At 39.0% G+C, this 13,198-nt stretch overlaps 1 protein-coding gene across 1 annotated transcript; it reads right to left on the bottom strand.

The window, feature by feature from the left end:
• Positions 1 to 5,980: 5,980 nt before the first annotated feature.
• LOC113896597 (olfactory receptor 2M3-like) lies at positions 5,981 to 6,916 on the bottom strand. The gene has a single exon (XM_027548827.1). It carries the CDS (start codon positions 6,914 to 6,916, stop codon positions 5,981 to 5,983), a length of 936 nt encoding a protein of 311 aa, XP_027404628.1.
• Between the last annotated feature and the right edge of the window lie 6,282 nt (positions 6,917 to 13,198).

The following is a 13,198-nucleotide window of genomic DNA, read 5'->3' as shown; positions in this document are numbered from 1 at the left end:
CTTGCCATACTCATTCCTTCTCTTCTGGAAGAAGAGTGGAGGAAAGTATGATGTAAATATCATGCCAGGTTAAGTCATAAGACTGGGTAAGATATTTGAATCCTTTTAAATAATTATCAGGGTCTGAGGAGAAAGAGCCAAGACGCTTTTCAACCTGAGATAGATCGGTGAGGGAGAATGGGACATGAACCCGAAGGATGCCTTCTGCTCCAGCTACTTCCCATAAAGGGAGGAGTCGGGCAGGGGAAGGAGTGGGGTCCTGCAGTGAAGTTTCCTGTTTCAAAGTTGTTTGGGACCAGGTACATGGAGGGGACCCTCAGAGTAGAGGGTGGGGCTGAGGTCTCAGGGCTTATCTCAGGCACAGGCTGGGGAGGGTTGTTGGGAGCTGCAGTGGTGGTGGAGGCCTGCCCTTGAGAAGGAGGATGGGAGCAGGGGACATAAGGTGGAGGTTGTGGAAATGGATCTGGAGCAGCTGCAAGGGGATTAGGAGTGCTAGGGGGTGGGCTGTAGTCAGAAGGGTCGAAGGAAGAAGAAAAGCCTGAACAGGGATCGGGAGACGTTGTATTAGGCAGATGTGGCCCAGAGTGGGCTAAGAGTATTTGAGAAGTAGAATAGGATTCACAGAGAAAGGATCGAGAGCAAAGAAAGGCTGAATGTAAGGGATTTCTAACCACTTGCCATTGCAGCAGAAGTTATTGAGGTCCCTAGAGTATTATAAATGAGAGTTCTGTTTTCTGGCCATTGGGACCTGTTATCAAGTCTGTATTGCGGCCAGACAGTGTTGGAATAGTAAATATGTCTTTTTGGTCTTATCTCCCCTCAGAAGGCCAAGGCTTTTAGATTTTGGAGAAGGCATCCTAGAGGAGTAGATTTTGAGGGCTAGGATTGAGAATTTCCCATTGTGGCTGAATAGGGAGGTTAGACAAGGGCAAGGGAAAATGAGGAGAAAGGTCAGAGAGAAAAGGTGTCCCTGTTCTCAGGACTTTCTCAGAGAGTAATAATAGTCTGCTTTGAAATGGTCATCCCCTATTTCAAACTCAGACAGGGCACAAGGCTGAGGGCCCAAGGGCCATAGGGATTCTACCACCTAAGCTGGGTCTTGGAAATAAGGCAAGAGAGAGAGAGGATCCCAGGGAATGGGATTTCACTCACCCTTGTAACCAATGGATGAAATGTGGGCTGGTGTGTGAATGTCAGTCCAGCAAAGCAAGTGTCCCATCCCGGAGCTCCTCTAAGTTTCTCAGCAATATCCAAGGCAGGGTACCACCGGAAGTGGGCTCGTGAGAGAGGCCCACCCAGTTGCAGCGGTGGATCTTCCCTCCTGGGTTTCGGCACCAGAGTGTAAGGTGAGTGCAGAGAAAATGAGAAGGTGCCAGGCAGTCAGGCAAGAAAAGGAAATTTATTAGAGGCAAAAGAGAGGGTGACTGGCTCTTAAGGAGAAACAGTGTTCTACCTTTCTAACGGAGTCCTTCTTATACCCCATCAATGAAAAATTCTCTGAAGGCATGGTCACATACCTGGAGGTCTGGAATCTGGTGGGCTTGCAACTTTGAGAACATAAGCACCAGTGAGATAACAGGATGCCATTTGGGCAATTTGGTCAGTCTCACAGATCACTGTGATTTTATTATTCTTTTGCAAGGTCGACATAATGAGTCATCTTATCAATGAAACCCCATGTGGGCCCTATCATCATTATACTTTAGGATGTAAGCTATATTTCTGTAACCAGGAAGGATACATTTTTACTCCATACTAGATCTGTTTCTATAACTTCAATCCTTTTTCTCTTTCTGTTATTATAAACATACACAATGGCCTGCCTCAGGGAACCCTGCCTCCCCTCTGCCTGACCCTTAAAGTGTGTTTGTTTAGCTCACAGGGAGACAACCTGACCCTGCCCACCTGTGAAGGACTGTGAAATTCTTAAGTTCCTCTGTGAGGAATGGTACCACTCATTTGCTGCTTGCTGGTGAGGCACAGAAATTCACATTTGGCGGGAGGGCAGAATCATATATAGTTGTGGTATCCTTGTTCATTGATATGGCAGGAGATATTCCATTTCACACGACCTGTGAAACGGCTGTGAGAAAACGAAACTAGCACATCCTCCTGCTTGAGGCTTGCTATTCTAAGAAATATTTGCAAGAATTAAATGGTCTTTTTACTTTGTTTCCTCACCTCCTCCCATTTCTGATCCACAAAAGAAACTGGCATCCAGTTCCTGACAAGATGCTTATTTTGAGACAGTAATCTGCCATCTTCTCAGTCAGCCAGCTCTTGGAGTAGTCATATCCCTTACCTCAAAACTTCCTCTCTCAGATTTATTGGCCTATTGTGAAGCAAGCAGAGTGAGCTTGGACTCAGTAATGTTTCTAAATCTTTTTTAATGTTCAATTATAAAATTGCATTTATACAATCAGCAGTTCTGATAAAAGCGGAAATTTGATGGTTGTGATGATATTGGCAACATTAGGGACTGGAAATTCAAGGGAAAATGGAAATAATATTGATTGTAGATGACATCAGGAGGACCTTTCCTAAACACAAGATTGCAAATTCTAGATTTAGCAATGTATCAACCTATGCTAAATATTTTTAGTGAATAGTGAAGAAACAGAAATATTTAGAAAGAAAAAAGAAAACAGCAAAGAAAGTTTGTGTCTCATATTTGCCAGAGATGTACTAATTATTTTCATCATTTTCATTGAATATTTCAATATTATTATTTACAAAAAATTTTAAACCTTTAAAAATTGCTCTAATGCCAAAGCATATATCATATAATCCATGCCTACAACAAATATATATTACATTTATGACAAAATTAATTTTATAAGTAATGCAGAAATAGTAAATTATTAGTGATATTAGTTATATTTAGTTTACATGGGAAATAATTAAAGCCCTCCCTCTGATTACCATCTTGAGTGCTGGAAATTGGTCAGACAGGAGACAGAGACAGAATCCTGGCTTGCTTGTCATAACTGTTACAAATGTAAATAGTGCACAGTGTGGTTTCCTTAGTACTATCATCAATAATTTGAAAAGTTAACATATATATATTTGCACATTAATAGTTTTGAGAAATCAGTTCAACTTTAGAGCAAGAAAAAGGAAAAATCTGTGTAAGTTGAATTATGTTTTTTAAATGGTTTGAATTAAACAAGATACATTTCCATATAAATCACAATTTCAGTATAATAAAATGGAATTTATGAATATAAATAAATATATTTTAACTAATCCAAAGTGTGTTATGCTTAGAGATAGATACTATAAAATTTAATCTCCTAATATGGTCAAGACATTTCTAGATACTGTATCTAGATTCTTAGCTGTTTATTTGTTAGGAAAACTGGTAAAATGATTGAATACTTTGTCTATCTTTACTCCTGTCTATTCAATATAAATAATTTGAATGTTTGCAGTAGAGTCCTAAATTTGTAGTGCTATGACTTCATATTACATATACATGGCAATATATTTAAAATATTGGTTCAAATAAGCATTGACTATGCATTTCAAATTAAGTGATATTTATGTAGGCATTGGCTACAGTACTGAAAGGTCAGTTTTCATTCCAATCCCAAAGAAAGGCAATGCCAAAGAATGCTCAAACTACCACACAATTGCACTCATCTCACACTCTAGTAAAGTAATGCTCAATTTTCTCCAAGCCAGGCTTCAGCAATACATGAATGGTAAACTTCCAGATGTTCAAGCTGGTTTCAGAAAAGGCAGAGGAACCAGAGATCAAATTGCCAACATCTTCTGGACGTGGAAAAAGCAAGAGAGTTCCAGAAAAAACATCTATTTCTGCTTTATTGACTATGCCAAAGCCTTTGACTGTGTGGATCACAATAAACTGTGGAAAATTCTGAAAGAGATGGGAATACCAGACCACCTGACCTGCCTCTTGAGAAAACTACATGCAGGTCAGGAAGCAACAGTTAGAACTGAACATGGAACAACAGACTGGTTCCAAATAGGAAAGGGAGTACGTCAAGGTTGTGTATTGTCACCCTGCTTATTTAACTTATATACAGAGTACATCATGAGAAATGCTGGGCTGGAAGAAGCACAAGCTGGAATCAGATTGCCCGGAAAAATATCAATCACCTCAGATATGCAGATGACACCACCCTTATGGCAGAAAGTGAAGAAGAACTCAAGGGCCTCTTGATGAAAGTGAAAAAGGAGAGTGAAAAAGTTGGCTTAAAGCACAACATTCAGAAAACGAAGATCATGGCATCTGGTCCCATCAATTCATGGGAAATAGATGGGGAAACAGTGGAAACAGTGTCAGACTTTATTTTTTTGGGCTCCAAAATCACTGCAGATGGTGACTGCAGCCATGAAATTAAAAGACACTTACTCCTTGGAAGAAAAGTTACGACCAACCTAGATAGCATATTGAAAAGCAGAGACATTAGTTTGCCAATAAAGGTCTGTCTGGTCAAGGCTATGGTTTTCCCGGTGGTCATGTATGGATGTGAGAGTTGGACTGTGAAGAAAGCTGAGCACCAAAGAATTGATGCTTTTGAACTGTGGTATTGGAGAAGACTCTTGAGAATCCCCTGGACTGCAAGGAGATCCAAATAGTCCATTCTAAAGGAGATCAGCCCTGGGTGTTCATTGGAAGGACTGATGCTGAAGCTGAAACTCCAGGACTTTGGCCACCTCATGCAAAAAGGTGACTCATTGGAAAAGACCCTGATGCTGGGAGGGATTGGGGGCAGGAGGAGAAGAGGACGACAGAGGATAAGGCGGCTGGATGGCATCACTGACTCCATGGACGTGAGTCTGAGTGAACTCCGGGAGTTGGTGATGAACAGGGAGGCCTGGCGTGCTGCGATTCATAGGGTTGCAGAGTCAGACACGACTGAGCGACTGAACTGAACTGATGTAAACATTTGACAGAATTCAAATATTTTCTTAAAACATTATCTTAGACCACAGTCGAAGTATATGTTTGGCCATTTAATCCACATACTCTTCTCTTCACAATAACTTCAAAACCTAAAAGTGTATTATAGTGTTTTCAATAATTTCGTAAAATCTTATCCTGTAAGCAGAAATGCTGAAGTAAGTTTTCAATTGTAGGACTATTTGATTCTCTTGTGTTTCTGTTTTCATATATTTCATAAAATATATGCCATTGAGATTAAATTAGTTTCCTTGAAAGGAATATAACTATAATGCAGTTATAAAATTTTTACACTTAATATGATGTAATAAGGGTTTTTTTTTTTATTAAACACATAACAAGCTTAACTATATCCTGGATTTCAATATGATTTATATTCATAAATAAAATTTATAAGCATCAGTGCCTAACTTAGGGAAATTTGCACATTTTCAGTTCACTGGATATCTGAATATTGAAAAAAAGTTACTTCTTGATTCAGTGAATTGAGCTTATATGGATTTTGACAACTTGGAAGAAAGATTGTATCTGAGGTTCTTAAATCATATTTAAAATTTTTGTGATGGAGAAAAATAAAAGTATAATTTTTAAAAATGTGTCTTGAAATGTTATTGTACTTTCTTCTACAAACTTGGAAGACTAAAAATAAACTATAGACCACTGAGTAAATGTCCAAAAGCACAGTGCACTGATCTTTTTCCAAAATAAATTCAAAGTGCCTCAAAAAAATTTGGAGTTCATAATATTTTATAGGAAAGCTTTTTTTGTTACCTGGTTGTATATCCCCAAATTCCTGATACCTTTTAATAAATCTATAATGTCCTTATTCAAATAATATGTTGTATAATAAAGTCATAATAGGATTGAATATAAAGTAATAATGGCTATTTGACATAGTTTCCTGCAAAACAGAAAAAGTACTTAGTTTCACAGAATAAGTTATTCCAAAAATATGTACATTATAAGTGCTATTTTTAGAACTGAATGGAAAAAGAAGAGTATTAAAGAGAAAAATGTAGAAGAAAGCAAAGAATGCAGATAATTAGCAACTTACTCTCCAGTCTTACCCTTCCTGAAAACCTGGAACGCACAGGCCACTTCCTTGTTGCGGAAGCTATAGATGAGGGGATTCAGTGTGGGAGTGAGGATGGTGTAGAAGACAGACATCATCCTGTCCTGGGTGGGGGAATGATTAGAAGCAGGCCGCATGTACATAAACAAAACTGCTCCATAGTACGTTCCCACTACCATGAGATGGGAGGAACAGGTGGCAAAAGCTCTGTGGCGACCTTTCCCAGATCCCATGAGAATGACAGTCAGAAGAACTCGAGCATAGGAGGCAATGATGATTGCTACAGGGAAAAGAATCATCATTATACAGCAGTAAAAGAGAACTTCTTCAAATATTGAAGTGTCATTGCATTGGATAACTAGAAGAAAAGGGAAATCACAGAAGAAGTGGGCTATTACCCAGAATCCACAACAGGAGAAGGAAAATGTAACTACAGCATCAATGACACCATCAGTAGAACCCAGGACCCAGGAAGACGCAGTCATAAGTCCACAAATTTTGAGTCTCATGAGACTGGTGTATCTTAGTGGATGGCATGTAGCAACATCACAGTCATAAGCCATGACTGCCAAGAGGAAGCATTCACAGCCAGTTAGTGATGCATAAAAGAAAATGTGTGTGGCACAATCTGCCATGGTAATGGACTTGCTACCAGACAGGTAGTTGAAGGCCATCTTGGGGATAGTGGTAGAGATGAGCACAAGGTCCGTAAGAGATAACTGGCTGAGGAGGAAATACATAGGAGTGTGGAGCTGGGCGTTCAGGTAGAGGAAGAGAACCACAAGAGTGTTTCCCATGATGGCCACTGCAGAGACGCCCAAGACCCGAGAGAAGAGGAAGATGTGGGTGGGCCTATGATCAAAGATTCCCAGCAGTATGAAATCAGAATTAAAGGTCTGAAATTCCCATGCCATGATGAATGTGTTCTTTAACTATTAAAAGAAAATGTATGCTTATTGGTTTGGTAAACATTTCCATAATGCCTTACAGAGAATATGATTCTGTAAAATTGTGTAGGTTTTTAACCAATATGGCATGATGAGATTTAGGAATCTTAGGAATCAAGGAGTATAGTATTAAAGAGAAATAAATCTTCCTGATACCTCCCTCATTTATAAAACTGTGAAATTGCCCCGAGTTCAACCTCTAAACATTTTTTTTAATCTTAATTGAAAAATTAGGGTATTAATATGAAATATTATATTTTTGATAAGTTTTCTATATAAAGGAAAATTCTCAAAAGCAAAAACAAAGCATCCTGAAACATCAGAAGTCACTTACCAATAAGTTGACAGAGGAAAAAATATAGTTAAATAAGTATGTGGAATAATGGTAACAAAGAGGGAGAGTAAGATCTAAGCCCTTACTCCTATGGTACTGAGCACTTTTGTTATTAATGTAAGTGCTAACAAAAATTAAATACTTGCCAATTATATTATAGTATAGAGTGCTTGGTTTGTAATTTATAGCAAGTATTCAGTACAGTGTGTGAATGAGTTGAAAAGCGATTATATAATTGTGTAAATAGAAAGTGTGTGTTCTTTATTTTACACCATGCTGGTGTGGTGTGACTTATTTTCTTCAAAAAGAGATATGTTTAAGTCCTAATAAAGAATATAATTAGTTAAGTTATGGTCTTACTTGAATAGTATAGACCCTAATTCAATGTAACTGTGTCTTTTAGGAAAATGACCATGTGAAGACAAAGATATAAGGAAAATGGCACATATTAATGGAAGCAGTGATTGCAGTGATACGTGTATACACATAGATAGAAGTAATATGCATTATATATAATATATATTCTATATATCAGTTCATTTCAGTCGCTCAGTTGTGTCCGACTCTTTGTGACCCCATGAATCGCAGCACGCCAGGCCTCCCTGTCCATCACCAACTCCCGGAGTTCACTCAGACTCACGTCCATCGAGTCAGTGATGCCATCCAGACATCTCATCCTCTGTTGTCCCCTTCTCCTTCTGCCCTCAATCCCTCCCAGCATCAGAGTCTTTTCCAATGAGTCAACTCTTTGCATGAGGTAGCCAAAGTCCTGGAGTTTCAGCTTTAGCATCATTCCTTCCAAAGAAATCCCAGGGCTGATCTCCTTCAGAATGGACTGGTTGGATCTCCTGGCAGCCCAAGGAACTCTCAAGAGTCTTCTCCAACACCACAGTTCAAAAACATCAATTCTTCGGTGCTCAACCTTGTTCACAGTCCAACTCTCACATCCATACATGACCACAGGAGAAACCATAGCCTTGACTAGCCAGACCTTTTCAGAATCTATATATATTCTATACATAGATATGAGTACATTTTTGAAGAAGGCAATGGCACCCCACTCCAGTACTCTTGCCTGGAAAATCCCATGGATGGAGGAGCCTGGTAGGCTGCAGTCCATGGGGTCGCTGAGGGTCGGACACGACTGAGCAACTTCACTTTCCCGTTTCACTTTCGTGCATTGGAGAAGGAAATGGCAACCCACTCCAGTGTTCTTGCCTGGAGAATCCCAGGGACTGGGGAGCCTGGTGGGCTGCCCTCTATGGGGTCGCACAGAGTCGGACACGACTGAAGTGACTTAGCAGTAGCAATAGCGATGTACATCTTACATATAAAATATGGTGTTGGTGGTAAAGAACCCAACTACCAATGCAGGAGACATAAGAGATGTAGGTTCTACCCCTGGATTGGGAATATCCCCTGGAGAAATAGATGATAATCCACTACAGTATTTCTTGTCTGGGAAATCCCATGGTCAGAGGAGCCTGATGGGCTACAGTTAACTGGGTTACAAAGAGTCAGACACGATTTAGCAACTAAAACAAGAAAAATTGGAAGAGGATAAATTTCTGTTGCTTTAATCCAGTCAATGTTAGAGCATTCCTAGGAATATGTCATATGTTACCAATATGTCATATAGAAAATTCATACATAAAAAAAACAGAAATTCAGAGAAAAGTGAGGTCTACTCATTAAAACAACACATTGAGATTTATCTGTGTGTTAGGCACCAAGGATAATGCAACAATCAGCAAAGAAAGTACTTAACATTTATATTTTAATCAGATAGTGACAAAAACCACCATTATAGAGGAAAAAAGTCAAAGGAAGTTGTTAGAATTACACTGGAGTGTTCAATTTTGAATAGAATAATCAAGGACGACCTCCCTTATCTGGTGGCATTTGCCTAAAGACAGTGAAGGTAAGAAATGGACCACATCACAGGAAAGAACAGTCTTTGCATCAGTTTCACAGAGGTGAAATTAATAAATAGAACACACATGCAAATAGCAGAGCTGTTCAAAAGGTTTAGGAAAAACAGAGTGTTCTAAGTTAGAGCTATATTTCTTGTTCACTGTTGCATTTAAATTTTAATGTATGAGATAATTATACATGTGTGAGCAACATTAATAGACCTTAGGAGATTATTCTAGATAACAAAAAAAATGTCATAAGTTAGAAAGACCAGTCTGGTGGATATAAAATTAAACAAGAATGCAATTTATTCACTATTTCAGGCATCGCCTTTTTGTGAAGAGACTAAAAACAAAACAAAATAAATTACAAAAGCTGAGTAATCTAGGCAAGGGAAGATAAATCTGTAGAGGAAGATGGAACCTTAAATTCAGTTCCTTGAGTTTAAATAGTTTAAATGGAGAGATAATAAAATGCCAGGACTTTCTAGGTGGCTAAATGGTGAAGAATTCACCTGCCAATGCAGGAGACACCAGTTTGATTCCTTGGTCAGGAATAAGCCCTGGAGAAGGAAATGGCAACTCACTCCAGTACTCTTGCCTGGGAGGTCCCATGGACAGAGGAATCTGGCAGGCACAGTCTCTAGGGTCCTGAAGGAGTTGGACACAACTTAGTGACTGAACAAGTAAAATGCAGTTTCTTTGAGTTTTAATTATTTATATACATTGTGAACATCATTTGAGATACAAGAGAAATTTCAAAAGTATTTTAAAATTTCAGTGAACGATTGTGACCTGCAAATGCTAATCTACTAAATACTGCCTCTAAAGATGCCTCATGTATATCTAACGAACTGAGGAATACAATCTTTAAAAAAAAAAAAAAGTGAGAAAATATTTTTTTGTCAAACAACATGAAGGATGAAACAGGCCTTAATTTTATGTACATCTCCCTATACCAATAGAAGAATATTATTGGTTACTGATAGCTTAGAAACTGGTCCCTTCAAGGGGCATCTTAGGGGCTTTGGGGGAATGGGAGTGGGTCCCCCACACAGAATACCCTCCTGGTGCCCAAACAGGAGTAGTCTTAAGTTCAGACAGGAAGAAGGCCATTATGTTGCATCAATAATTTCAAGTGCTTATATAGCTACATTTACTTCCAAAAATAACTTCCCTCAAGTATTTTGAGGGCTTCCCTTGTGGCTCAGCTGGTAAAGAATCTGCCCACAATGCAGGAGACCTGGTTTGGGAAGATCCCTTGGAGAAGGGAATGGCTACCAACTCCAATATTCTGGCCTGGAGAATTCCATGGTCTGTATAGCCCATGGGGTCGCAAAGAGTTGGACATGACTGAGCGACTTACACTTCACTTCACTTCAAGTATTTTGAATGACATGTCATAGACTGCCCAGTTATTCTGAACTTGTGAACTATTGAGATAAATCAGCTTACCCAAACAAGACTTTGTGTTAGCCCACAGATCCACCATGTTTCTCCTTAATTGTCTGCAACATGATTCCAAGGATGAAACTATCTGGTCAGGTTAGTTCATACCTAGCTAGCACATGCGGGGATAAATCTGTCTCAGTAACTAAACTGATATGAAATTTTGAACACTTCTATTGGATATCGCCTGGACATGTCTGCCATAAAGCTTTTAAGTCCAGTTGAGTGATCTAATTTTTAAATAGCATTTGCTAACAAATGTAGAACATACATATTTTCTCTGAAGTTTCTCAGTTCCATAATTAGATCACTTTAAACTTAGAGAAACTCACACTTACTTGTATGCTGCTTCAAAATTCCTTTCATAGCCATGCACCGAAATTGTTTTCACTGATTTTCACTCAGTGAAAATTCCAGATAATGTGGCAAGAAACAGTCATATAAAATATTTAGCACATTTTAATATTTATATAGATGGAAGATATTGAATGCTGCATTACCCACTACCAGCTATAAAAGAATCATGTAGATATTTACTCTTGAATGGGTATAAAAATAAACAAGTATTGGTTCTCATGAGGAAACTAAATGTTAATTCTAATATATATATGTGTGTGTGTGTGTGTGTGTGTGTATGACAGAATATATATTTTTTAACCACCAAGAAGATGAGGCCCAAATTTAAATGCTCATTGCAGGCTCCCAGAATATAAACAATACTAAAATACATTCCAGAATAAACAGGGGTTCCTCATGGTGTTTTTATACGCTCTTCCCAAGAAATGGATCTTTGGCAAAATATCTCTTGAAATTTTAACTTATCTGGGACTATTTGCTGTGAAATAAAGCACAGCATTTTGACTAGCAGCTGTCTTGGCAGAAAGAAAATAAAAAAATAGCATTTCTGGAATAAATAAATTTGAGAATTTTTTCAGAATACCTATTGATTTCTTTAAAATGTTCCTATAATGAGGTAAATTTTTTTTTAATCTTCTTTAAATTTTTTTTTAATTTAAAATTATTTACCTGCCTCTTGAGAAATTTGTATGAAGGTCAGGAAGCAACAGTTAGAACTGGACATGGAACAACAGACTGGTTCCAAATAGGAAAAGGAGTTCGTCAAGGCTGTATATTGTCACCCTGCTTATTTAACTTATATGCAGAGTACATCATGAGAAATGCTGGGCTGGAAGAAGCACAAGCTGGAATCAAGATTGCCAGGAGAAATATCAATAACCTCAGATATGCAGATGACACCACCCTTATGGCAGAAAGTGAAGAGGAACTCAAAAGCCTCTTGATGAAGGTGAAAGAGAGGGAGAAAAAGTTGGCTTAAAACTCAACATTCAGAAAACGAAGATCATGGCATCTGATCCCATCACTTCATGGGAAATAGATGGGGAAACAGTGGAAACAGTGTCAGACTTTATTTTGGGGGGCTCCAAAATCACTGCAGATGGTGATTGCAGCCATGAAATTAAAAGATGCTTACTCCTTGGAAGAAAAGTTATGACCAACCTAGATAGCATATTCAAAAGCAGAGACATTACTTTGTGAACAAAGGTCCATCTAGTCAAGGCTATGGTTTTTCCAATGGTCATGTATGGATGTGAGAGTTGGACTGTGAAGAAGGCTGAGTGCTGAAGAATTGATGCTTTTGAACTGTGGTGTTAGAGAAGACTCTTGAGAGTCCCTTGCACTGCAAGGAGATCCAACCAGTCCATTCTTAAGGGGATCAGCCCTGGGATTTCTTTGGAAGGAATGATGCTAAAGCTGAAACTCCAGTACTTTGGCTACCTCATGCAAAGAGTTGACTCATTGGAAAAGACCCCGATGCTGGGAGGAACTGGGGGCAGGAGGAGAAGGGGATGACAGAGGATGAGATGTCTGGATGGCATCACTGACTTGATGGACGTGAGTCTGAGTGAACTCCGGGAGTTGGTGATGGACAGGGAAGCCTGGCGTGCTGCGATTCATGGGGTCGCAAAGAGTTAGACATGACTGAGCGACTGAACTGAACTGAACTGATTTTAATTGGAAGCTAATTACTTTACAATATTGTTTTGGTTTTGCCATACATCAACATGAATCCACCACAGGTTGCCTGTCAAGCTTTTCTCTTTTCCTTAGTTGTAATTTTATGGTTTTATTTGTATTAATTTTATCTAAACTTCATTGTTGTTGCTATTCAGTCGCTAAGTCATGCCCGAGTTTTTGTGATCCCATGGACTGTAGTGTGCCAGACTTCCCTGTCCACTCTCTCCCTAAGTTTGCTCAAGCTCAAGTTCGTTAAGTCATTGATGCCATCCAATCATCTCATCCTCGGTGGCCCGCTTCTCCTGTCTGTGTATTCAGTCATGTCCAACCCTTTGTGATCCCATTGACTGTAGCTCACCAGGCTTCTTTGTCCATAGGATTCCCAAGGCAAGAATATAGGAATGGGTTGCCATTTCCTTATCTAGAGAATATTCCCAACCCAGGGATTGAACTCACTTCTCTTGTGTCTCCTGCATTGTCAAGCAGACTCTTTAATACTGGTGTCACCTGGTAAGC

This window comes from Bos indicus x Bos taurus, chromosome 7, assembly GCF_003369695.1.
Source record: "Bos indicus x Bos taurus breed Angus x Brahman F1 hybrid chromosome 7, Bos_hybrid_MaternalHap_v2.0, whole genome shotgun sequence".
In the NCBI taxonomy this organism is placed as follows: Eukaryota; Metazoa; Chordata; class Mammalia; order Artiodactyla; family Bovidae; genus Bos; species Bos indicus x Bos taurus.
Note: the sequence above shows the minus strand (reverse complement) of the source record. Positions and strands in the feature narration are given on the sequence as shown.